The sequence below is a fragment of the Anolis sagrei genome, chromosome 4 (genome assembly GCF_037176765.1).
Source record: "Anolis sagrei isolate rAnoSag1 chromosome 4, rAnoSag1.mat, whole genome shotgun sequence".
In the NCBI taxonomy this organism is placed as follows: Eukaryota; Metazoa; Chordata; class Lepidosauria; order Squamata; family Dactyloidae; genus Anolis; species Anolis sagrei.
The window spans coordinates 136430493-136458013 of record NC_090024.1 but is presented as its reverse complement, the minus strand read 5'-3'; the positions used below and the strand labels follow the sequence as shown (position 1 = coordinate 136458013).

The 27521-nt window shown below is 40.6% G+C and overlaps 1 protein-coding gene across 1 annotated transcript; it reads right to left on the bottom strand.

Moving 5' to 3' along the window:
* Positions 1-119: 119 nt before the first annotated feature.
* On the bottom strand, positions 120-26142 carry LOC132774257 (histidine--tRNA ligase, cytoplasmic). The gene is made up of 13 exons (XM_060774165.2): positions 25988-26142; positions 23118-23207; positions 22744-22863; positions 19896-19991; positions 18835-18960; positions 18038-18145; positions 13240-13338; positions 7859-7952; positions 6010-6137; positions 5682-5924; positions 4129-4245; positions 3214-3360; positions 120-524 (listed from the first exon to the last, which is right to left on the bottom strand). Exons 1-13 carry the CDS (start codon positions 26066-26068, stop codon positions 462-464), a joined length of 1512 nt encoding a protein of 503 aa, XP_060630148.2. The 5' UTR covers positions 26069-26142; the 3' UTR covers positions 120-461.
* Positions 26143-27521: the final 1379 nt, after the last annotated feature.

Below are 27521 nucleotides of genomic sequence, written 5' to 3'. Positions count from 1 at the left end.
ATAAGACAATTTCTGGCCATTTGTTTAAAGAGGGAAAGCACGCTACTTTAGTTTCACAAAACAACAATGATTTAGCACATTTTAAAAACTGAAACAGAAAACATTAACACAGCAGGAAGCATAGGGCAGGAATATATTTTATTTGAAGTTCCCAATAATATTTTTCAAAATTATGAATTTCTAAGTTGAAACAAGGAAACCCTGCTGGGCAGGCATGCTGAAATAGAGCAGCATTGACTGTGAACCATCGCTGCACAGTCATTAACTGCTCATGTATCAGATGGTGTCTTCCAGAAACCTTACATAAAAGTTCTTTAAAAAAATGTACAGCCCATCATTGCACAAGCCTGATGAAAAAGACCTTCACAATAAAATAAATACAGCTTCTTTGTAGGCAAAACCGATTTGCCGTTCTGACGGATACAGACGACCTTAATAAGGAAAATCAGCAAATCGGATGTCTAGGGTTGACAACATGTTCTTCTTTTGATTTCCTCAACCAGTTTTCCTCTGCAAATATCCACCTACAAAACAGAAATATAATTAAGCTAAATAGTCAGTCCTCTTCCCCGGTATGTTTCACACACCTCTACATCTTTTGAATGTCCTACATATGCAGTTTTCTGTGCTCTAATAAGCTGTCCCGCCAGCCTACATTTTCCGTCAAAACAAATCTGCCATATTTCTATCACTTCAAAGCAGGTGGTTTGCATTTTGACAACAGAAGTGCATGTTAAGTTTGTATCTACATTTCTCACTCATTTCCACTAGACACCTGAGAGACAGTTCAAAGCTCCGTGTGTCTGGAGCAACAGGCCGCACAACTGTTTTTGCATACATTTTGGGATGTGACAGGATGGGGTTATGAGGTTTTAGAAGAAATATGGGAAGAGGAAGGTGTCACCTAACATACCTAAGCAAACACGATTTTGAAAGACAGCTCTCAAAACAAATCTGTGCAGTCCTTTCAACATCTTGGCCTACATTTTAGAACAGACAAGAACAGCCTCGTTGCATATCTAAATTACTGGGTAAGTATTTCCTGATGTTACAGTATGCAGCTTTTGGTGTCCCATCCTTTTTTCTCATTGTTACTGCTGGCAAAACGAGGATGTAGTCTGAAGCTGCAACAGGAAATACTAGGCTGGAAAGGAATGGAACAGTTGTCCCTATGGAATGGGCAAGCAACATAGACTCTCACTGTTTAGACAGCAATAGTTATGGTTTATACTTAGTAAGAAGCTCTCTTAGGTGGTTTATACCTTATTTCAATCCCCTTTGACATAGTTTCCCTCGTGAAAAAACTGTAGCAACTCTAATAGGCAGCAACCAGGGGTTTCAGTTTAAATGCAGAGTAGGATTGATGTAATTTTAAAGAGTATAACACAGTTTGGGGAAAGAGATTGCAGCCAGCATTAATTTTTGATCTGTATATTCACTATGGGTCTCGCTACCCACTTGGTTCAAAAATACAATGCAGAAGTGACCTCTGGATGCAAATTCTAGCCTTTTGTGCTGGGGTTAGTTGGGAGAGAGCAGTGGTTCCCAACCTTCCTAATGCCGTGACACCTTAATACAGTTTCTCATATTATGGTGACCCCCAGCCATATATTTATTTTTGTTGCTACTTCACAATGCAATGTTGCTACTGTTATGAATCGTCATGTAAATATCTGATATGCAGGATGTATTTTCATTTACTGGACCAGATTTGGCACAAATACCCAATACACCCAAATTTGAATACTGGTGAGGTTGGGGGAGGATTGATTTTGTTATTTGGAAGTTGTAGTTGCTGGGATTTATAGTTCACTATAATTCAAGAGCATTCTGAACTTCACCAATGATGGAAGTGAACCAAACTTGGCACAGAGAACCCCAACAGAAAATACTGAAAGGGTTTGGTGGGCACTGGCTTTGAGTTTGGGAGTTGTAGTTCACCTACATCCAGAGAGCACTATGGACTCAAACAATGATGTATCTGGACCAAACTTGGCACAAATACTCAATATGCCCAAATGTGAATACTGGTGGAGTTTGGAGAAAATAGACCTTGTTATTTGGGAGTTATAGTTGCTGGAATTTATAGTTCACCTCCAATCAAGGAGCCCCTTGAACTCCACCAGCGATAGAATTGGGCCAAATTTCCCACACAGAACCCCCATGACCAAAAGAAAATACTGTATTTTCTGATGGTCTTTGGTGACCCCTCTGGCACCCCCTCACGACCCCCCAGGGGTCCCGACCCCCAGGGTGAGAAAGACTGAGAGAGAGGTATTTGTGAATTTGGAGTGGTGACTAAGGCCCCTTCTACTTCCCTATAAAATCTAGATTATCTGTATGGAACTGGATTATATGGCAGTGTAGACTCATATAATCCATTTCAAAGCAGATAATGTGATTGATCTGCTTTGATAATCTGGATTATATGGCAGTGTAGAAGGGGCCTAAATTTTGTGGGACACTTTTAATCTGAATATTCCAGGGGGATGTTGGGGCAAACAGTCTGTTGACTGCAGTTTGTCCAACCCTTGTATAATGGTTGGATGATGGACTAGATTCCAATCACATTAAGGCATTCACGGGGCCCATTCCTCATCTTTCAATGTAAATGTATTCTTCAATATAAAAAAGGAACTGTAAAAAGAGTGGAGAGAAGCAGGCATGCCACACTGACATCCTTGAAGGAAGTTGGGATATGACTGTGCGGATCTATATATACCTAAGCGTATGTACAGGATGTTTCAAAAATGATGAACCCAACTTCGATATAGTTCATGATAGGAACATGTTACAATTACAGAAAAAGTTACAAATGGTTTTCTAATTACGAAGTTTTGTGCCAGAAACAAATTGAGAAAATAACTCTGCAAATGGAGAATATCTCATTTGGCTTTATGTTACGAATGACTGAGGCCAGGGGCTGTTTGTGTGCTGGGAGAGGCATCTAGCAGTATTCCTTTGAAACTCTATGCCCCACCCTTTAAAAGAGTAAGGGTTTCACTCATGGGCGGTTCATAGCAATTTCAAATTGGGATAAACTTTTTAAAACACCCTGTATATCTATGCTCCTTCGAGTCGCTTGACTCATGACGACTTAATATTTTGCATGTATTTATGGTGTATGCAGTCTCTTGTGGTACAAGAAGGGATTCCATTGTTATGCTATGTTCTTGCTTTCACTCTCTTCCTAAGACAAAGGAAAAGACCCACCTCTTCTCTTGTCGCTACATCTCTCAGTTTGACCACTCCATCCTTTAGCTCTTGCTCTCCCAGAATGGCTACAAGAGGAATTCCAGTTTCCTCACAGTATTGCAACTGATTCAGTAGCTTTGGGTTTTTCTTATACAACATCTCTGCCTGGAAAAAAAAGATTAAAAATTATGTAAGTAAAACTGGAGACCCATTCCCATTGTTTAAATATTTTGGGCTTCTAAACTGAGTGTAATTTCAGGGAGTATTCTCTGTTCAAATGAAATGGCCTTTATCGAACAATAAAAAAAAACATAAACATGTCCCTCGGCAACACACCAGGTATCTGCAACTGACATTTGGGCACATTTTGTCAGATAAATTGATACTCCCTGACGGCAACATTTTTTGCAACAATTGTTCTGTTCACATATGCGTCCGGAGTATTGCCTGCCTACAACTTGCCCACATGGACTGCAGCGCCCAGCTTCCATTCCTCCAAAACATGCTGGCTCTCCAAATAACAAACAAAACCCCTTTAAATGAAATTATGCTAGCTACAGGCCTCTATCATCTCTGTGTTTATTTGCATGCTGGCTACAGAACTGTGATACTGCTGGACTACATATTTTCATAAGTTGGAACCAGTCATTGTGTTTGAGACACCTGAAAAACACATGACAAAGACAGCAATTTGGGGCCACTCTTTCTAGTTGGAAGATACCAAACAGGCTTGAAATAAAGAAATGCTGAGGATATCATAAGGATTATCAAGGTGGCACCTGAAATTTTGGATTAATGTATTAAAAGGAGATTAAAACAGGTGCTACAGTATATCAAACACTCCTAATTCCTAGTAACTGAACTGGAAAGACAGAGTGTTGCCTGGTCTGTAGTCACTATTCTGAGCTTGACCCTGATGCACTGCTGTTGTACCTTGATTCCTGAATCCCAGAGTTCAGACACAAGCTTCAGCCTTTCTTCAAGGAGCTTCTTCTGAGCAGATGCCACAAGCACCTGGGTCTCTGTTGTCCGGATCTTCTCCTCTGAAGCCTATAAGCAAAATATTAGTTTTAAGAATTACCTTTGTGGAACTAGTCACACAAAACCCATGCAAGGTCTGAGGAGTACTGGCCTTTCTGCACCAAGTGGCACTCATGGGGTGTGGGGCAGGCAATCACAAGACATCAATTTTATCAATAGTTGACTGTAACGCAGAGGGAGGGGCATGTCCCAAGAAATAAAATAACTGATCTGAACTTGGTTTTGTGCTCCAGCATACAATTTCTGGAAAGGGAAATAATGTTCCCATGAACTGAAGTTTTGGGGGGGGGGGGGGGGACGACAACCCATCCAGACCCAGAAAGGAAAAAGAATAGCAAAAAATCTTTTATTTCCTACAACCATGGCTCCATCTACCTTGTTTTCCTTGTCTTCCACAGAGTGGGTTCCTCCATGCTCTCTTACAAATACTTTCTAGACCTCAGTTGAAAAGTTTTCCATTCACCTCAGACTGGCTCACCCTCCCAGAGTTTAGGGAGAGATAAGTGAGCACAATTCAAAGTGCTGGTTTTAGCCTATAAAGTCCTAAATGGTTTCGACCTAACTTACTTGTCCAAACGTATCTCTCCCTATGAACCGGTTGAGCATTAAGATCTGTCGGGGAGGCACAGCTCTCGCCCCCCCCCCTTCGCAAGTGCAACTGGCAGGAATGAGAGACAGGGCCTTCTCAATGGTGGCCCCTCAGCTATGGAACTCCCTCCCTAGGGATATTCAATCGTCCCTCTCCCTCCTGGTTTTCAGGAAAGAAGTAAAGACATGGCTTTGGAATCTGGCATTTGGAGAATAGTGCAATACAGAATCAGCGTGATGTAGCAGCATGAATGACAGCTTCAGGACTACATCTCATGTTTTTATTGTATTTATCTGTTTTATTGCCCATGTAATTGTGTTGTATTATATTGTATATTTACTTTGTTTATGCGGCATTGAATGTTGCCATACTGTAAGCCGTTCTGAGTCCCCTTGGGGCTGAGATAGAGCAAAATAGAAATATAGTAAATAAATTAAACGATAGAGCCTTAACAAACAGAAATTACATTTTAAGCTTGATATTTTGAAATATGTGATTTCATGGAGCAATTTATTCTGCTGAATTAGCCAGCAGCCTTCCTCTATGTGTCCTTCCTTGGCTTTTTACAGACCTTTCAAAAATGGCATCAGTTTTCCCCTACCAGGTCTAGTCTTTGAGATAGACAACATATGTCATATACCATATAAACCGCTTTGGGTCTCCTTGTGGAGAGAAAAAGCGGGGTATAAATAAAATAAGCATTATAATACCATCTTCATCTGCTCATGGCAATCCTATCTAAGAAACTAGAGCTTTTATTCAATGCAATTTTCTGAATCATAATCACGAATACCCCTCATCACTTGCATGTGATGACAGACAAAGCCAGGAGAGAAAGCAGAAAGCATCCTCTTACCTCCACCTTTTGTTCCATGATGGAAAAGATCCGCTCAATGCCGATGCTGACTCCCACACAGGGCACCTTCCGCCCCTTGGGGTCAAACATCCCTACTAGTCCATCATAACGACCACCTCCAGCCACGCTGCCCACGCCAACAGACTCCTCTGTATGGTCATTTTGCTGCTGCAGGAGGACAGCCTCATAGATGACTCCAGTATAGTAATCCAAGCCACGAGCCAAACTCAGGTCAAAGGAGACCTATAGAATAGGTTGGGAACCTCATCAATAGGAAGAAAAGGCTCAAGGCAAATGATGAGACGAGCAGTGGATCTACCTCACTTACCTGGTCTGAAATGCCAAAAAGGGCCAAGTACTCAAAAAGCAGCTTCATCTCCCCAAGACCTTCCATGGCTTGTTTGTTCTGCATCAATTTTTGGTCATGGAGCAACTGTTCAATCAGACTCAGGCCACCTGCACAAGTGACAGATGCAGGATATATACAGTGTGTGAAAGATACACCAGCACTAGTAACAACCTTGAAAAGACCTTCCATCTGACCTAGTGCTACACTTTATTCAATTTTTTGACTTGTCTTTTTTTAAAAAGGTATATGTTTAATGCCAAGGAAGAATGGGAAATGAGGTATATTAAACAGGGTGTCATACATAGGCAAATGGGGAATTGTGGCTAAGTGCATCTTTATTTACAAAATATTAATTACAAAATTATTCTCATTATGATGATGTTGATTCTAAAGTATCTGAAAGCATAAAATATAATATGAGCTTATTTTTTCCTATGTTTGGGATACCTTTGTATTTATATAAATGAACTCTCGACATTTAATGCATTTTACTACTTTAGCACAGTAATAAAACAATATCACAGTTATTGTAAACTAGGTCAGTGGTGCAGCAGGTTAAATCACTGAGATGCTGAACTTGCTGACTGAAAGATCGGCGGTTTGAATCTGGGGAGCAGGGTGAGCTCCTGCTGTTAGACCCACCTTCTCCCAACCTAGCAGTTCAAAAACATGCAAACGTGAGATCAATAGGTACTGCTTCTGCGGAAAGGTAACAGCGTTCCATGCAGTCATGCTGGCCACATGACCTTGGAGGTGTCTATGGTCATTTCTAAGCTCTTCGGTTTAGAAATGGAGATAAGCACCACCCCCCAGAGTCAGACAGAACTAAACTCAATGTCAAAGGGAAACCTTTACATTTACTAGGCTGAGGACAGGGTTTTTAAAATTAGTATTTTAAACATTTTACAGAAAAATATAACAAAGTAGTACAACGAGGTGTATTGAGCTCGTGCTTCCTGACTATTCAGCTAAAAAAATAGCCGCACAGACTGTCATTTTTATTTTCAGAAATTAAAAATATGCCCTCCCTTGCAAATAATTTGGATGGTCTTGGTAATGTTTAGTAGTCCTTCTCAGAGGCCTTTCTCAAGCAGCCCCTGGGAAGATATATGGGCTAGCTTCAAATGGTAACACACTGTGAAGGGTACATTTACTACCCATTTACTACCCATATACATTTACTACATTGGTATTTGACACTAAAATTGTGTCAGATTCCCTTTTGAAATTGTGTCAGATTCCCTTTTGAAATTGTGTCAGATACTATGGTGCTGTAGGCAGCCAAAAAGCACATCTATATCATCTCACCTTAGGAAGTAAACAGGCTCTCTAACAGATTTGGACACACTTTTGGGTTGTGTGGCATTTGGAGATGTAAAGACCACAATGTTGAATGTGAATTCCCCATGTTCCCCTGCCCCCTTTCAATCTTTTATGGCACTGCTTCTTAAACTATGGTTCTTGACCCAGAATGGGGTCCCCTTCACTCAATGTTGGGGTCAGGAAAAATCTGGCCCTCATTTACACCAATCTCTTAGCAACAACCTGCAGTGCTTACAGCAGACTCCGCAGAAAATGTTTCAGCTATACTCCACAAAAAGAAAAACCAGCCTTTAACAAGCCTTGCAAAGCTGATTCATTATCAGTAAATGTTTGATTTTATACCTATTTTATACACCTGGGGTCACATACAAATGTATCTGATGGAGAACGTTTAAGAAGCCCTGTTCTATGGGATGGCTCAACTTGAAAGGCTTCTTTTTCTACATTATTTAAATCAGCCTGCTTTCCTCAGAACAGAAATGGCAAAAATGGCTTTCCCACTCACCGTGAAGCTTTACATATCCACCAATATTATCTGCAATTTCTGGTGAGAGTCCTTTCTCGCCGACCATCTCATTTTTCACGTCCTCCCAGCTCATCTGCAGGCAAAACAAGAGCTATGTTGACCTTGCTTTGCTATTTCCAGCAGCTTGTCCCCCTTCTCAATTCTATGCTGACTCCCTGGAATCTACATCCATAGTTCAAAAGCCTTTGGCTCCAGACAAAAAGTCAGAATAATCTACACAGTCCCTGAGATGAAATGCAACCAGGAAAGCAACTTATTTGTCACCACAGTTTGTGTTAATAAGATGCATTTTATGTGTGGACAGATACCACCTTCCTTCTCTTCCTTTCCCTTAAGAGAAATGAGAACATTTGCTGTATGGGGCCTAAGTTATGGAACTACAGTGTTCTCCTGATAAGGTTGTTTCCAACAATCAGGAATACATTTTTCCCATCCATGTCTGGACCTGGAGTCCTTAGTGTTTATGCAGAGCTGACATTAGACTGGTCTAAGACTGGGGATTCATTCAATATTGTATGGCCTGATTCACTTGCTAGAGCTGTAGTTCTCAACCTATGGGCAGAGGTGGCTCAACACAGTACGCAAATTATGCTTTTGCGTATAGCGTGCATCTCGGGGGGGGGGGGCGCTCTTGAGGAGCTCTTGAAGTGCCCCTGCCCCAAAGAACACCATGAGGCAGCTCGCTCTCCCTACCTCCTTCCCTCACAAGTGCCCATTGTGCCTCTCCTCCTCCTCCTCACAGGACAAGGGAGAAAAAAACGCCAGCGTGTGTCCTTCTCCCAGTGTTAAGAAGTGCGCGGAGGAGGAGGGGCGATGAAAGGGAAAGGGACGCGCAGCGGTGTTGCTGGGCACGTGGGAAAAGAGGCATGAAACCATAGTGTTTTTTGAATGGATTGGAATATTGGGTTGCTGTGAGTTTGGCCATGTTCTAGAAGCATTCTCTCCTGATGTTTTGCCCATATCTGTGGCAGGCATCCTCAGAGGTTGTGAGTTCTGTTGGAAACTAGGCAAGTGAGGTTTATATATCTGTGGAATAACTACCAGGTACTGTTTACCCACAAGCATCAAGAAATTACATATATTAGAAACCAACTTTCTCATTACTTTCTTTTCAAGATCACCAGACTGGATCACAGCAACGCGTGTCAGGGGACGGCTAGTGTGTGTGTGTGTGTGTGTGTATGGATGGCATGGGACAACTTCGGCCCTCCATGTTTTGGACTTCCAACTCCTACAATTCCAAACAGCAAGTAGGAAGCCCCAAATACCTGGAGGGCCAAAATTTGTCCATGCCCCTATATATATATATATGCATACATATATATACACATGCCCCTATATATATATGGTTTGGGGGGGGGTGCCAAAATACTGTTTGCTTACCAATGAAAATTACCTAGGGCTGCCTCTGCCTATGGGTCCATAGATGTTTTTGCTTACAACTCCCAGAAATCCCAGCCAGTTTACCAGGTGTTAGGATTTCTGAGAGTTGAATGGCAAAACATCTGGGGATACACAGGTTGAGAACCACTGTGCTAGAGTAAGGAACCTGGTGGAAGCCCTTACTAAAGGTATGGACTGCTGTGGCAGTGAAGGAATTGACTTGGCCTCCCTTGAGATCCTAGAAAGCCATAGCTCCCTAATTCTCCAAATGTTATTGCTCCCAAATACCCTTCGATGTGCCATATTTCAGGTCCTCTCCTGATTGATTCTTGTCTGACAGTAAATAAAGAACAACACCAAAAAAACCAAACAAACAAACAAGGGAATTCTAGATAAGAATCAATCAGAGCCAGCTAACACCTCCCAAAAAAGGATCTCCAGGCAGCAACCAGCCAGGCTTTGAAGCTGCAAGGCCATTAAATGCTAATCAAGGTGGCCAATTGCAATATTCACACTTGTCTCCACCAGACAAGAGTTCTTTCTCCAACCCTGGACATTCCACAGATATATAAACCTCACTTGCCTAGTTTCCATCAGACCTCACAACATCTGAGGATGCCTGCCATAGATGTGGATGAAACATCAGGAGATAATGCCTCTGGAACATGGCCCGGAAAACTCACAGCAACCCAGATTAAGAACAGTTGTTATAGCTGGAGTTGTCGCATTGGTAGCAATACAAATGAGTCTAACCTTTGGATTATACAAAAGAACTCACCAAATTATAAATATCAAGGAATGGGAGATGCTAAGAATGCCCAGATGATCATTTAATACTTAATTTGTGATTAAGCATCAAAACAGGTAAAATCAGATGCTAATAAGCTGGAGATGAATCCCGAAAGGAGCTTAAACAGGATGACACAGATTGCAGCCTCCCTCCCTCTAATAAATGAAATAGGGAAGTTCAAATGGGAAAAAAGGGAACTGAGAAAGAAAAACTGCAATATATTCTCAGAGACAAATGAAAAATTGTCTGACAAGGAGGAAGTTGCTATGAGCAATGGATTTTATAGCAGAGCAGATGGTAGCTGTGAAGGATTTTATTGACAGTATTTTTTCCAGGACGGAGTGATGAAAGAAGAAATGAAAAGAGAGAGGGGTTATCTGCCTAGAAAGTGCTTAAAATTAAAACTATGCATTTGGAGGAATGAACTCTTTATAGGTTTATTTAGTTATATTAAAAATTGTATTATGTTTGATAGAAAACCCCATGTCAAATATGCACTTTTAAAGTGATAAAAAGATTTGATTTATTTGCCTTAGGAACAATAGGTTTGTCATTTGATTTCTCAAGGCATAAGATCTAGTATATAAAGATATTTCTGAGTTACATTAATTGTAAAGCAAAAAGTTGGATAAATATTTCATTTGTTGCGCAGGGATTAAACATAGTAAGATAGCCATATTATAAAGAAATGAGAATTTATAATTCCAGATATTTTTATTTTCTATTACGCTGAGAATTCTTGGATATTTTTTGTCTTTTTGTAGTAAAAACGTAATGGAACCAGCTTCTCCTCATCAGCTCTTGTTTCTGAGATACAGAACATATGACATATACCAATCGCCGTCGGCTCTTTCATAGAAAACCAGGATAATCATATCTAAGAAATTAGAGCTGATGCGATCTATCCAACACCATTTTATGAATCAACACCTCAAATAAATCTAGAAACAGGCCTAAAAATGTAGATTTTTTTATTGAGCTGTGTAATATGGTTACTTTATTATGTACTTATTATTAGAGAAAGTAAGGTAAACTGCGGTTGAAAATAAGTTATCAGCTGGAAGGGAAAATGTTGAGAGTGAGTAGCTGAATGTTTGAGAAGATGTGATTAGGTGGAATCAGGTCGGGAGAGATCTAAGTTAGAGGGAGAAGCATGAGTTTGTCAAGGTTATAGTTAATCATGGGGAGAGATGGGGATTAGTAAGACTCAGAACAATTAGCTAGGTTTAGCTAGGATTATGCAGAGATGAGTAAAGAGTTAGCAAAGTCCATTAGGATTTAGATGTACCTAAGTTATTGTTAACTATAAGTTGCATATCAGTCAAATAAATTATTTTTGTATTATATACCTGTATCTCTGGGAAGTTTACAGTAGTGCTATTGATCGAGTAGCCACTACAGATACATGATGTTTATAGTGGCAACTAGGCAACTATAATTCAACGACAATGATGTCTCCTTGTAAGATTATAGAAAGAAGAGTCCATGAACTACGGGGATATCCTGAACAACAAGTAGTGTTGTTACAAGTGAGTGAGGAGAAGACTGCTATGATAATGAGACAGATACAAGTCAGTACAGCGGCAGCATGAAATATATTGCATTTCATCACATAATAATTGCACTTTTTAATCGCATGGGATGCGACTATTATACGATGAAAAAAAATCTGCCTTTGATTCTCCAGTTTCTTGTCTATTAAAAAAAAATAAACTGCCATAACTGCAAAATAGGAAGAGAAGGAGGAATGATCGAGACTCAAACAGCTCTGTTTCTGTTTTTAAAACTATGTTGCCTCAGAGGAAGGAAAATTCCCTCTCCCTTCTTTCCATCTCCGAAGGCAAGGCACTTTACAAAATCTAAAATGGAGCTCTTTGGAGAAAGAAGGAAGGAAGGGGGAATCAACTCCAAGCAGCTCTGCAACTATTATGTGAGGAATACAAAAATACCAATTTTGCCACTCCTAAAATGGGGGTGCTTTTAAAAAAAAATGTTTTTGTTAATATTATATTTTGTTTTATGAGCAGATTTTGTACATTTAATACATACATACATATCTCTACCCCCTTCCTATTTCTCACTCTTCCTCCATTCTATATTATCCGCTCATTTATCGAATATATCTCAATTCTGTTCACTCTTGTTTTTTCCCCTCCCCCCTCAGCTCACCTCCCCGCTCGCCCCATACTCATACCACAATTTCTATTAGAACTTTAACTTCATCCATGAGCTCAACCCATCTCTGTACAATATTCACATTGGCTCTTTTTATTCATTCTATATATATCGACCATTTCTCTTTAATTTTTCTCATTTTATCTTCCTTCTTATCCTCACAGATTACATTTGCTATAATATCAGATTGGACACGATCAAACAAATAATTGTTCCAATTTACCATATTCCATTTTTTTATCTTTCCAACTCCAAGCAATTATGGTGACTATTATGCGATGAAATACAGTATTTCTAGATGTCATACGTTCAGCTTCCTCCAGAACTCCCTATCCATCTCCAAGAACAATCAATTGTAAATTTTGCATAACAAGAAGAAATGTTTCAGGAAGGTGGATCCATAGGGGGTGATTATACTATTTCCAAGAGGCATAACCATTGGAGTTCCCCTGGATTAATCACACAGTGAAGAACCTAAACCACCAGAACAGTTTCTGATCACCTTGTGAGTTCATACTTTGTTTTTGCTCCTTTGGAAATATATGCTTTAAGTACTGGAAATACCATTTTGTTCCCCCCTCTTCAAATTCCCAATTGTCTAAATTATATAGTTTTCAGCCTAGGGTCTCCAGATGTTTTTGGCCTTCAACTCCCAGAAATCCTAACAGCTGGTAAACTGGCTGGGATTTCTGGAAGTTGTAGGCCAAAAACATCTGGGGAACCCAGGTTAAAAACCACTGATCTAGAGAATTAGATACAGTTTGTCTAGGAGTAACAGCTAAAAGAATGACACTGTATAAGCCCAGTAACACCGATCCCAAAGCCTTGGAAAAAAAAGTTCCTCCTCATGGTTTTCATTCATTTGAGGTTGGATCTATACTGCCATATAATCCAGTTCAATGCATTTACTGTGAATTCTGAAACTGGATTATATGGCAATGCAAATCCAGCTTGAGTCACTCTTGACAGTGTGGGGCAACCTATGGTCCCTCTCAGCTTAAAGAGTTCTTACCTTATCTAGTTTGTCTACAGTAGAGCAAATGGTCCGGAATTTGCTATCTGGAACACCACAAACTGCAAACATCCCATCAAGGATACGCCGGTCATTGACCTACAACAAAATCAAATTGTTTTCAGTAGCATTTCAAAGTTCCTATTACTCCTTTATGGTGGGCAAAAAGACGGGAGAAGGATCTGCAGCTGTTTCAGCCTCACTTGCTTCCTGGTTTTACTTTCAAGGAACCAAAATAAGTCTTTTTAATGAATGTGACTTAGAGAACTAAAAGCAGTACAACTGAAACCAATTGTGTCACGGTCAAGTACTTCCTCCATCAACATTCTGTCAAAGCACAAGCTGTGATGGTATTACAGCAGAATAGGAAGGGACAAGTATTTTCTGCTGCTTCCTCCATCATTAGAGAGAGGAAGCCCAAAGCTAGTTGAGCCTAAAGGACACTACAATCACATGATCTGAAATACAATCTCAGCCTTCTGACAGGGATACTTGAATAGAGGATAGGAAGCTACAAAATTAGCACAGATTTGCCATTTCTTGCAAAAATCATGCACAGCAGTGATTAAATTATACTTATATCTTCATCCCTCTATCCCAGTGGTTCTCAACCTGTGGGTCCCCAGGTCTTTTGGCCTACAACTCCCAGAAACCCCAGCCAGTTTACTAGTTGTTCGGATTTCTGGGAGCTGAAGGCCAAAACATCTGGGGACACACAAGTTCTATCCAGTTGTTTCCAAGCTTTGGGCCTCCAGATGTTTTGGACTTCAACTCCCAGAAGTCCCAGCCATCTTACCAGCTGTTAGGAATTGTGGGAGCGGGAACTGAAGTCCAAAACACCTGGAGGCCCAAAGGCTGGGAACTACTGCAAGTTTACAAAAAAGAGTTTGGCGTCTCAAATCTTTCTTTGTGTTTGTATGGGGGGGGGGGGGGAAGAGAAAATGCATTTTCATAATTTGTTCTAAGTCAGGTATGTTATGACTGCTATGAAAAGACACTTTCCAGCTGAACTTGTGGGAGAAGCTACCATGATTTGGACTGATTAAGGATGGAAGGTTAACAAAGCTGATTGGCAACTAGAAATTCCATATGGAACATGCTTGTGTCTGAATTTTCTTAGGGGCAATTAAGTGGTGTCAGCTGAAGAGTGGTCAAAATCAGGTCTAGAAAAAGCTCAGGGTGAGGAACTCCAAATGGAAACCGTGCTGCAAAGTGTTGGTGATGAAACTGGAAGCAGAGCTCAGCATTAGAAAGATCTCACCTGAGAAGTCCTCACCAAATTGTTCCCAAAACAGAATCATCGTGGAAAACTGCACAGTTTCTGTTCCCGATTGTGAAAGACTGGCTACAATGCAGGCTTAAGGAAATGTGGGCTGCGAGAAAAGCTACTAAAATGTAACATGCAGATATTACTTGCTTTGGTAAAGGTGTGCAGGGTAAGTTCTCATTAATTAGAAATACTTATCTTTGTTTGGCAGATTTACAAGACAGCTGTGGAAATCTGCAGCAGCCCCAAGGTTGTTCCCATAGGAGAATGGTACGGGGATGGCTAGGGGAGGTTATGATTAATATGCCAATGGGGAAAAGTCTACAAAAGAGGTATTGAATTCTGCACTGTCCATTTATTATTTGAATTGCAGTGTCTATAAATCTATACTAATCAGATCTGACAACACCCGTAGTATAGTTCATTTCTTGGTCATAAAAGTACAAAAAAATGCAAAAATATCGTAGAACTGGGTGAGACACCAAGAGCCATCCAATCCAACTACCAATCTGCCATGCAGGAACACACAATCAAAGCACACCTGACAGATGGCCATCCAACCCCTGCTTAAAAACCTCCAGAGAAGGAGACTCCATCACACTCCCAAACAGCGAGTTCCACTTTCAAATAGCTTTGTCCTAGTGCGTATGTTGATTTCTTTTTCCTAGTTTGAATCTGTTGCTAGTCTCTGGAGCAAGTTTGCCACATTTTCAACATGATACCCTTTCAAATATTTAAATATGGCCATCACTACCCTATTAAACTTCTCTTCTCCAAGCCAAATATAACCAGCTCCCTAAGCCACTCCTCATGGATCATAGTTTCCAGACATTTGACCATTTTGGTTGGACACATTTCAGATTGTCAATATCCTTCTTGTCTTGCAGTGCCCAGAACTGGACACAATATTATTCCTAATCAAAACTAGCTGGAGGAAATTCCGTATATACTTGAGTATAAGCCCAGTTTTTCAGCCCTTTTATTAGGCTGAAAAAAAAGCCCTCCTCAACTTATACTGGAGTCTAAGTTATTTATTATTTTACTTTGTTACTATTATTTTTATTAACTTTATTATTTTACTCTATTATTGTTGTTATTATTACATTTATTATTTTATTTTATTATTATTGGAAGGATACATAAGCACATTTACATTAAAGATGAGAATAATGCTTTAATCAGAGTTGGACAGTCTTATTTAAATCAGTTTAATGTAAATATTCAAAAACCTACTGATACCTCAAATAATGTAATTTTATTGGTATCTATTTTTATTTTGAAATTTACCAGTAGTTGCTGCATTTCCCACTCTCGGCTTATACTTGAGTCAAGAAGTTTTCCCAGTTTTTTGGTGGTAAAATCTGGTGCCTCGGCTTATATTCGGATTGGCTTATACTCGAGTATATATGGTAATTTCAAGATATGACATTCTCTACAGCGCCTTATCCAAACTATTTTAATTCATTAAACGGGACAAGGTTCCTCTAGTGTGAGACTTAATTCAATCCTCTTCACACTTTAATCTTTAAGATAGGGCTTAAAGCATGGAGGATCTGGCCTTTGGAAGAGGTTTGGACAGGATAAACTTTGAATTCCTTCCAGACTAACTGCTCCTGAGAATTGGTACTTAACTGGCTCCTAGGGAAAATCTGGGCCTAATCCTATAACATGCACACTCTTTTATGCACAAAAACTTTAACTTTTTTTCTTTAGTGTGGAAATAGCTTTACAAGCTGCAAAATCTTTTTAAAACAGAGGGAACACGGTTTCAGCTTTGTACATATATAAAAGCAAATACAAGACATAAGTAATTTCACTTAATTCCTGTAGGACACCTGAAGCACACATACCAAAAAGCATAACAAACAAGAAGCTCATATTGGGGAAAGAGAACATTTAGACCATCAAATATGGAAAGGCATGGTGATGTTGCAAATTAAGATAAAAGAAACCAAACTGTGCTTCTTATGCTATTTTCATTGAAAAACCCAAGATTGTTAAGCTGAAGTATATTTTCAATTTACATTTTTGTGAACAGCTTTAGAATAAAGTAAAGGTAAAGGTTTCCCCATGTCATTAAGTTTAGTTATGTCTGACTATGGGGGGTGGTGCTCAACTCCATTTCTAAGCCGAAGAGCCGGCATTGTCCATAGACACCTCCAAGATCATATGGTTGGCATGACTGCATGGAGCGCCGTTACCTTCCCACCTGAGCAGTACCTATTGAGCTACTCACATTTGCATGTTTTTGAACTGCTAGGTTGGCAGAAGCTGGAGCTAACAGCGGGAGCTCACCCTGCTCCCCAAATTTGAACTGCAAACCTTTCGGTCAGCAACTTCAGCAGCTCAGGAGTTTAACCCACTGCACCACCGGGGCTCCTGTCCTTTAGAATAGCATCTTTAAATAACTGAAGGGATATCATGATGGACCGAGCTCTTTTTCTGCTGCTCCAGAAGTTAAGACACAAACCAAATGGATTCAAATTACAAGAAATGAGCTTCTACTTAAACAAGAAGAAATTCCTGATAGTAACAGTGGAAAAGATTGTGGTGAACTCTCCTCTATTGGAGGTTCTAATCCAGAGGTCCCCAAACTGAAGCCCAAAGGCCAGATTCAGCATTCTAAGGTCATTTACCCGATCCCTGCCCTAAACTTAAGACTTAAAGTAGCCTAAGTCTGAAATGACTTGAAGGCAGACAAAGTGTTTTAGCTATCTCATCAGCCAAAAGCAGGCCCACATTTTCCCATTGAAATACTGGCAAGTTTATGTTGGCTAAAAATTTTCCTCATTTTAAATATTGTACTATTCTTTCATGCTTTTGCACTACACATTGGATAGGTAGAGTGAGCATAGGAATTCATTCATGTTTTCCCCCAAACTCTACTCCGGCCCCTCAACAGTCTGCAGGACTATGAACCAGCCCTCTGCCTAAAAAGTCTAAGGACCGATTTCTCAATTATGCTTTAAGGATTGATTCTTATTTATTTGTGACATTTATATGCTGCCTTTCTCACCCCAAAGGGGACTCAGAGCGGCTTACAAGCAAAAAGTAAATACAATATATTATATTATTATCATAGCACAAGATTAATATTATATATTACATTGTACTATATCATTATCCTGTAATATTATTAGTAATATTACATTTAATATAAAATATATAATTATAATATCATATTATTATTATTATTATTAGTAGTAGTAGTATATTGTATTACATTATATTATCAATATTATATGTCTATACAATATATTATATTATATTCACAGTGCAGGAGATAAGATGAAACTGCCTTCCTGGTCCCTCTTTTCACTCTGATCTCAGAGCAGCGGTTGGTGCTGGAGGTAGGGGGGGCTCCCAACTGATGACACTGCAGGCAAGATGGAACTGCCTTCATGGCCCCTCTCTTACTGGGCAGAAAGGTTGGATTAGACAGCTCTTGCAGTTCCTTCCCTTATAAATCTGTGATTCTATTATTCTATCTTACACAAACCTTAATTTTATGCTTCTCTATCTTATACTCACCTTAATGCAAAAATCTCCTATTTGTAAGGCACTCAGAATCTCATGCACAATCTTCAGACACTCTGCATCAGGAATCATGGCATCATACTGGCCAGCAATGTCAAAGTCCTATGGTACAAAACACAGAAAAGAAAATTCCTAACACAGAAACTGCCCAGTAGGAGTCATGGCCCCTAAACTGCTCAATGCAAAAGTGCCAAGAACAAGCATCACAGGTCGTGATTTGGTACATAGCAATTTGGCCTTGCAGTGTAGCCCTAAATATAGACTCTGAAAAGGGCATCAGAGCTAGAGAATCTTGTCAGAAATATTAAAAATTAACTAGGTATATTTATTACAAAAATGTGAGTCAAGCACTGAAAGGGTTAAATGGATGCAGTCCTATATAGGCAGGTGTGCCTGTAACTTAGTAGCCATCAGTCTGAGGTAAACCTCAGTGGGAGAAAGGTCTCAGTCTTTGAGGTAGGCCTTTACACCGTAGCCTTCTTCTGGAACATGCCAGCATATCAATAGTGGTAACCATAATAGCAACAGGAATAATATCACCAGCACTCCATTCTGGCATGGCCAGAATATAAAAGTTTTCCAAGTCCAACTAGAGTTACGATTCAAACAGGGAGAAGTCATGATAATCAAGAAAATTTGGGGAATGGGGGTGGACAGATGCCAGTTGGCAATAAGGGTCTTAAAGAGTAAAGTGGAACAAAAGTCAGGTAAAAATTGGAGGAAGGAAGAAACAATAGCCAGGAAGTCTGTCATAGTCACAAATACCCAGACGGCACCCTGCTTGTACCTACACACTGATAGAACTCTCTGTAGCGGCCCCGGGTCATGGCTGGATTGTCCCGTCTGTAGACTTTAGCAATATGGTAGCGTTTAATATTGGTGATTTTGTTCATAGCCAAGTAACGTGCAAATGGGACCTGAAAAGAAAGGCTAAGGAAATGTTTTAACATTTAGGGTAAACACTTTGCAAGGAACCACCAAAAGACATTAGCATTCACAGGCATTAGCATTCAAGGAGGACATCCCAAGCTTCTGAGTAGTCTAGGAGATGGTCCTTAAGCTTGTGATAGGATACAAGTGTCTGCCTATGGGGTATCCTAGTTTGAAGAGCAATATTAAAATATAATAAATATTAAAACTTTATTTGTATTCCGTCTCTCCTCTGGGGATTCAGGACGGCTCACAACAAAAATGGCAGCCATTAGATGCCAAAAGTACATAATAAATCAAATAATTAATATGACACAGCTAAACAATAACGAATCAATAAAACACAATCAAGTACACATAAGCAAACACAAGACACTCTTTCCAAGGGCTCACAAGATCACTCTACTTTGTTAGAGATCTGAGTTTGAAACCATCTAGAAATATGGTTTTCTAGCAGCTTCCATAGGGGAAACTCTTAAAACGCCTGATCTCATAACAAGCAAAGCAAATGATATCAAATGATGCAAAGACATGTTGTTTGGAAAAGAAGTGGGAAAAGACAGAAGACAGGGAAGCCAATCTCAAATATTGCTTGAAGTGAAAGATCACCATTTTGAGGTGCATATGCAGTTTTGAAGAGAAGACATACCTCCAAAATGGAACACAAGAACAACAACAGTGCAATCCCTTCCTCTTCCAAAAATTAACGTCAGATTGTGCAACATGAGATAGACTTCCTCTGTCCCTCTTTCTATGCATGACAAAAGGACAGAGATAACAAATATCTCTTTTCAAGAAATAAGTTGCAGAATCAAAACAATTCTCCAAACATTTATATACATGCTTAGCTTGAATAATGTATTACAATTTAAGAATGTGAGGCTTAAGCTGCCAAGTTAGGAATATCAGGTTCTAAGGATACAGTCAAATCATAGCGAAGAGACAGAAGTTCTCCCCCTTGATCTTTCAAATCATAGATGAGCTTGGAGTCTTCTCCATATTTCCCTGTCAATGTTTCCTATGTACAAATAAGAGACAGAAAGATGAGAGTAAAGTAAAATATAAGAGCAATGATGGGTACTATCAGGATTTTTAGCAGTCGACTGAATTTTTAGATAAAGCCCTAAAACTGCATGGGAAACTGCATATAAATTCATATTCCATTGTTTATGTCTTTTTACTGCATATCTACAGGATCTTACAAATGCATTAACAAAAACAAGGCAATCAACATAAAAATTAAATAGTATAATATATATCAGTGATACAGAAATTGAATACAGTGAGATCTAACACATGTAAGATTTAAAAACTACACATAGTGATTTCACTTTCTGCTAGGGATCAATAAAAGAGGATGTGCGACAGATCTCCACTGGAAGGAGGCTCCTCAGTGGTATAGTTGCCACAGAAAAGACCCTGACTCTAGGGGTCACATCTTAAGGTGGTGGTTCTCAAGCTTTTTTTTGACAAGGGACCATTCTTGAACATTAGAGCCAAAAGGGTTACGAATCCGTTTTTTGTCAACTTTAGATTTGGTTTGGGATGCTGATTCAGAAAATTGCATTGGATCGACCACATCAGCTTTAGTTTCTGACACAGATCATATGCCATGGTCAGCGACAGGGAAGGAGTGGTAGACAGTACGAAAGGCGTGGAAATAATAAAATAAATAAAATAAAATAAAGAGGAAGGAACAGATTTTCGTTCTCACGGCCCACTGGTGGTCTGTGGCCCACAGCTTAAGAACCACTGTCTTAAGGTGATACAATAGTAAGTGCTCCCTTGGCTAACTAGCAGTGCATCTATACTGTAAAATTATTAGTTCATCTGCCATGGTTCAATGCTGTGGAATCTTGGGAGTTGCAGTTTTGCAAAGACTAAAGCCTTCTCCAATAAAGACTCGTCAAATGACAGCTCCCTCGATTCCATAGCACTGAGCCACGGCATTTAAAGTGGTGTCGAACTACATTCATTCCAGTGTAGATGCATTCAGAGAAAGTGTAGTGTGTTCTGTGCAGCCCTAACAAAAAAAGAATGCCACTCCAAGTTCTTCTGAGCCCACAAAAGGCCCTATAATCTCTGAATTAAAAATGACACTCAAATGGCCCCAAAGCCAGAAAACGTGTCCCCCAACTTGGTGGCTTATTTTCCGCCAGGAACCACAATACTTCCCCCGCCCATCAGGACCTTGAGGAATGTTATATTGGATTTGTGTATCTCCTCATTTATTTACTCATGCAGTTATGAATATGCATTCTGCAAGGTATTATGCTTTTTAACATGCTGATATTTCTTGCGTTAGTAAAGGCTTGCAGGACAAGTTCTCACTAATTAGGAAATACTTCTCTTTGTTTGGCAGATTTATGCGACCCTTATGGGAAACCACAGCAGTCCTAAGGCTGTTCCCGTGGGAGAAAAGTAGAGAGGATGGCTAGGGGATGTTAGGATTAATATGCCAATGGGGAAAAGCCTGCAAAAGAGGTGAATGGCTGTGTGTTATTTGAATTGTGCTGTCTATAAGTCTGAGGTATAGGTATAGCTTCTTGGTTATCTTAAGCAAAGTTTTACCAATTTGTGGGTTGTTGTAGGTTTTTCCGGGCTATATGGCCATGTTCTGGAGGCAATTTTTCTACTGACGTTTCGCCTGCATCTATGGCAAGCATCCTCAGAGGTAATGAGGTCTGTTGGAACTAGGAAAAATTGGTTTATATATCTGTGGAATGACCAGGGTGAGACAAAGGACTTTTGTTTGCTGGGGCTAGCTGTGAATGTTTCAGCTGATCACCTTGATTTGCATTCAATGGCTTGGTAGCGCCTGGGGGGAATCTTTTGTTGAGGGTGATTTCATGTGCCTGTTTGTTTCCCCTCTGTTGTTTTTCTGCTGTAATTTTTGAGTTTTTTTTAATACTGGTAGGCAGATTTTGTTCATTTTCATTGTTTCTTCCTTTCTGTTGAAATTGTCCACATGCTTGTGGATTTCAATGGCTTCTCTGTGTAGTCTGACATGGTGGTTGTGCGAGTGGTCCAGCACTTCTGTGTTCTCAAATAATATGCTGTGTCCAGGTTGGTTCATCAGGTGCTCTGCTATGGCTGATTTCTCTGGTTGAAGTAGTCTGCAGTGCCTTTCATGTTCCTTGATGCGTGTCTGGGCGCTGCGTTTGGTGGTCCCTATGTAGACTTGTCCACAGCTGCATGGTACATGGTAGACTCCTGCAGAGGTGAGAGGATCCCTCTTGTCCTTTGCTGAACGTAGCATTTGTTGGATTTTCTTGGTGGGTCTGTAAATGGTTTGTATGTTGTGTTTCCTCATCAGTTTCCCTATGCGGTCAGTGGTTCCCTTGATGTATGGCAAAAACACTTTTCCTCTGGGTGGCTCTTCATCTTTACACCCTATATATAAAACCCCGTAACAGGATTGTCTTATGTCATATTAATTCAGAAAGGCACACAAGAACAGCAAATGTTTTTCCATAGTTTTTCCCCTGGTAAAAAGCAAGATGTGCATTTAAAAATAAACAAATTTATTCAGGTAATTGAGAGCACACTCCCATATACCTGAATGTGTAAATAAATCCAACAGAATTTAATTGGTGTAAGTAGCTATAGGATTGTCTTTTAAGTATTTAATTTGAGAGGCGATATTTTCCACATGACACAACCTTCCAAAATTTTCATCACCATGCCCTCACTTGCCATAAAATTACAGACTTACAATGTGGATTTCTAGATTGACATGCCACCACTTTTGCTTAGTTACACCACCTTACCTTGAGTTCAAACACTGGCGTATCTATTGTTTCAGCTCCGTGGCGTTTGAAGCAATTTATGATGATGTTGAAGACCCTCTCTCGGATGGCCATCTGCTTTGGACTATAGTCCCTAGTTCCCTGAAAACATGAAATGGAAAGGATAAAGTCAGAGCTGGAAAGGGGAATGTGGCCTGAGGGCTACTTGTGGCCCCAGTTGTATTTGTGGTGTTTCAAGTCCATAGTGGTATTATGAGGTCAAAAATCAGTCCCCATACCCTCCATGGTTGACAATCCAAGACAGAGAAGAACTCTGGCCCACTAAACCCATGATATATTCAGGAAAACAAAAGTCGCCACACTTGATGTGAGCAAACAAGAGCCAGGGAACGTACCTTTGGTGTCTTGAGCACAAACTTATGCTTCCCATCCTCTGGGCATATGGTTGCCTTCATTTGCAAGAGCTTTGCAACCTGTTCTGCAATCTGAAAGAGAAGAATTTAACCAATATATAGGTTACACCACTGTGTTGTCAAAGGCTTTCATGACCGGAATCACTGGGTTGCTGTGAGTTTTCTGGGCTGTGTGGCCATGTTCCAGAAGCATTATCTTTTCGCTCACATCTATGGCAGGCATCCTCAGAGGTCGTGAGGTCTGTTGGAGGCAAGTGTGAATGTTGCAACTGGCCATCTTGATTAGCAGTGAATAGCCTGGCAGCTTCAAAGCCTGGCTGTTTCCTGCTTGGGGGAATCATTTGTTGGGAGGTGTTAGTTGGACTTGATTGATTCTTGTCTGGAATTACGCCCCCCCCCCCTTTTAATGTTGTTCTTTGTTTACTCTCCTGATTTCAGAGTTTTTTAATACTGGTAGTCAGATTTTGGTTTGGTTCATGGTTTGTTTCCTCCTTTCTGTTGAGATTGTCCACATGCTTGTGGATTTCAATGGTTTCTCCGTGTAGTCTCTTTGGTTGTTAAGAGTGGTCCAGCATTTGTGTTCTCAAATAATATGCTGTGTCCAGGTGGTTGATCAGATGTTCTGCTATGGCTGACTTCTCTGGTTGAATTAGTCTGCGGTGCCTTTCATGTTCCTTGATTTGTGTTTGGGCAATGCTGCGTTTGGTGGTCCCTATGTAGACTTGTCGACAACTGCATGGTATATAGTAAACTCCTGCAGCGGTGAGGGGATCCTTCCTGAACAAATGCTAAGTTCAGCAAAGGACAAGAGAGACCCTCTCACTTCTGCAGGAGTCTACCGTATAACATGCAGCGGTCGACAAGTCTTTCTATGGAAAGAAAAAGTAGGATAAAAACAAATAATAATAATAATAATAATAATAACAACAATGTATTGTCGAAGGCTTTCATGGCCGGAATCACTGGGTTGTTGTAGGTTTTTTCGGGCTATATGGCAATGTTCTAGAGGCATTCTCTCCTGACATTTCGCCTGCATCTATGGCAACAGACCTCACAACTTCTGGGGATGATTGCCATAGATGCAGGTGAAATAATGCCTCTAGAACATGGCCATATAGCCTGAAAAAACCTACAACCCAATAATAATAATAATAATAATAGTCATAATAATAATAAGTATTTGCAGTCCCAGGCGACAGCAGGATTGAAGAGAAACAACTGGGAAAGCTGACACGATACAAGGATTTAAAGATCAAACTGCAGAGACTCTGGCAAAAACCAGTCAAGGTGGTCCCAGTGGTGATCAGCACTGCCTAAAGATCTTGGCCTGCACTTAAACACAATCGGCACTGACAAAATTACCCTCTGCCAGCTGCAAAAGGCCACCTTACTGGGATCTGCATGCATTATTCGCTGATACATCACACAGTCCTAGACACTTGGGAAGTGTCCGACGTGTGAGCCAATATAACAGCCAGCATAGCATCTGCTGTGGACTCATCTTGTTGTGTTTCAAATAATAATAATAACAATAATCACGTATCATTCAAAAATACATCACAGTCTTAAACGCTTGGGAAGTGTTTGACTTGTGATTTTGTGATACGAAATCCAGCATAGAGATCTTGTTTGCTATGACATACTGTGTTTTGTGTCAGTAAAATAATAATAATAATAATAATAATAATAATAATGTGATCACTATATATACCAGGGGTTCTCAACCTTCCTAATGCCACGACCCCTTGATATAGTTCCTTATGTTGTGGTGACCCCCAACCATAAAATTATTTTCATTGCTACTTCACAACTGTAATTTTGCTACTGTTGACATTTGGGAGTTGTAGTTGCTGGGATTTATAGTTCACCTACACTCAAAGAGCATTCTGAACCCCACCAACGATAGAGTTGGGTCAGACTTCCCACACAGAACCCCCATGACCAACGGAATATATTGTGTTTTGTGATGGTCTTTGGCGACCCCTCTGACACCCTCTCGTGACCCACCCAGGGGTCCCGACCCCCAGGTTGAGAAACACTGATATATACTATGGGAAAAAGTAAAGGGAGTTGCTGTGAGTTTTCTGGGCTGTATAGCCATGTTCCAGAAGCATTCCCTCCTGATGTTTTGCCCACACCTACGGCAGGCATCCTGAGGTTGTGAGGTCTGTTGGAAACTAGGCAAGTGGGGTTGATATATCTGTGGAATAACCAGGGTGGGAGAAAGTGTAAATGTTGCAATTGGTCACCTTGATTAGCATTGCAGTTTCAAAGCTTGGCTCACACCCTCTGAGGATGCCTGCCATAGATGTGAGCGAAACGTCAGGAGAGGATGCTTCTGGAACATGGCCATACAGCCCAGAAAACTCACAGCGACTCTCTTTACTTTTTCCCATAGTATACATACTGACCACATAAATAATAATATTATGTTTGTTTATATCCTGCTTTTTCTTTCCATATGGAGACTAAATAGACAACACAAGTGTGGCTATACAGACACATAGATTTTTTTTAAAGGAGATAGTTCAATGATGCATAAGTGGTGGAAAAAGCAGAGCAATGTGCAAGGGCCTGCCATCAGAGAGGCCATCTACACTGTATGATTAATGCAGTTTGATACCACGTTGACTGCCATGGCTCAATGCTATGGAATCCTGGGAGTTGTAGTCACACAAAGTCTTTTAAGCCTTCTTTGCCTAAGAGTGCTGATGCCTCACCAAACTACAGCTGCCACGATTCCATAGCATTGAGCCATGGCGGCCAAAGTGGTATCAAGCAGCATTGATACTACAGTGTAGAGACACCCAGGGGCACAGGTTGTGACCTAGAGTACTGCCTGGTCCCCTCACCTCCTCCTGGCTGGCTTTTTCCTGCTTGAGGCGCCGAACCAGCTCCGCCTGTGCCTTCAGCGCCGACTCCCCCTCCGCCATGGCCTCCGCGCCGCCCGGCCACCAAGACGCAAAGAAGCGGCGACTCTGCTCAGGGCCAGCCTCTACTGCAGTGCGCATGCGCAGGCAGCATCCCTATCCCCGCCCCACGCATGCGCATTGCTTTACAAAGAAGCCACCCGCTCTCGTCTGTATCGGGTGATGCAACAAGGCTTTGGGATGGCAAAGGAGTCAAAGAAGGGAAGTGACGTCAGTTCTGTAGTCACCCTGTGATCCCTGCCTGCATTCTCTCTATCGACCTTCCTTTTCCATTAGTTTGAATAATACAGTCCCGGATACGCCTGAAAGTCAAGCCAGTTCATAGAATCACAGAAACAGCTGGAAAGATTTGAGGGTGCATCTATTCTACACTGTGAAATTAATGCAGTTGGGCACCACTTTTGACTGTCATTGCTCTATGCTATGGGATGTAGTTTGTTGAGGCACCAGCAGTCTTTGGCCGCCTCGTTGAACTGGATTATATGGCTGTGTAGACTCATAATCAAGTTCAAAGCAGATAATGAGGATTCTATGGCAGTGTAGGCTCATATAATCCAATTCAAAGCAGATAATGAGGATTCTATGGCAGTGTAGGCTCATATAATCCAGTTCAGAACAGATGAGGATTCTATGGCAGTGTAGACTCATTATCTGCTTTGAACTGTAATTCAGTTCAAAGCAGATAATGAGAATTCTAATAATAATAATAATAATAATAACAACAACAACAACACTTTATTTGTACCCCGCTACCATCTCCCCAAGGGACTTGGTGCGGCTTACATGAGGCCGAGCCCGAATACAACAATACAAACAGTAATAACAACAATACAAGCAATTAAAAATAAAACATGGACAATACAATAATGCAACATTAACAATAAGACCACACGATTAAAAACTATTCTATGGCAGTGTAGACTCATATAAGCCAGTTCAAAGCAGATCACAAGGATTCTATGCCAGTCTAGACTCAAGGGGCCTTAGGTCCCTTCCACACAGCCATATGACTCAGAATATCAAAGGCAGATAATCCACATTATCTGCTTTGAACTGCATTAACTGAGTCCACACTGCCATATAATCCAGTCCAATGTGGATTTTATACAACTGTGTGGAAGGGGTCCTAGTCAGAGGAAGGCTGAAGACCTTGAAAAAATGGAATCTCCAGGATCCCACAGTATTAATATATAGCAGTTGAAGTGGTGTGGAGCTGCATTAATTCTACTGTGTAGACATGCTCCTCAAGGGGCACTCAGGCCCCTTCTACACTGCCATAAAATTCAGATTTTTTTTTGTCGTGTCAGGTGCAACCTGAAAAACTGCAAATTGCTTCTGGTGTGAGAGAATTGGCCGTCTGCAAGGACGTTGCCCAGGGGACGCCCGGATGTTTTGATGTTTTATCCTCCTTGCGGAAGGCTTCTCTCATGAGGAGTTGGAGCTGATAGAGGGAGCT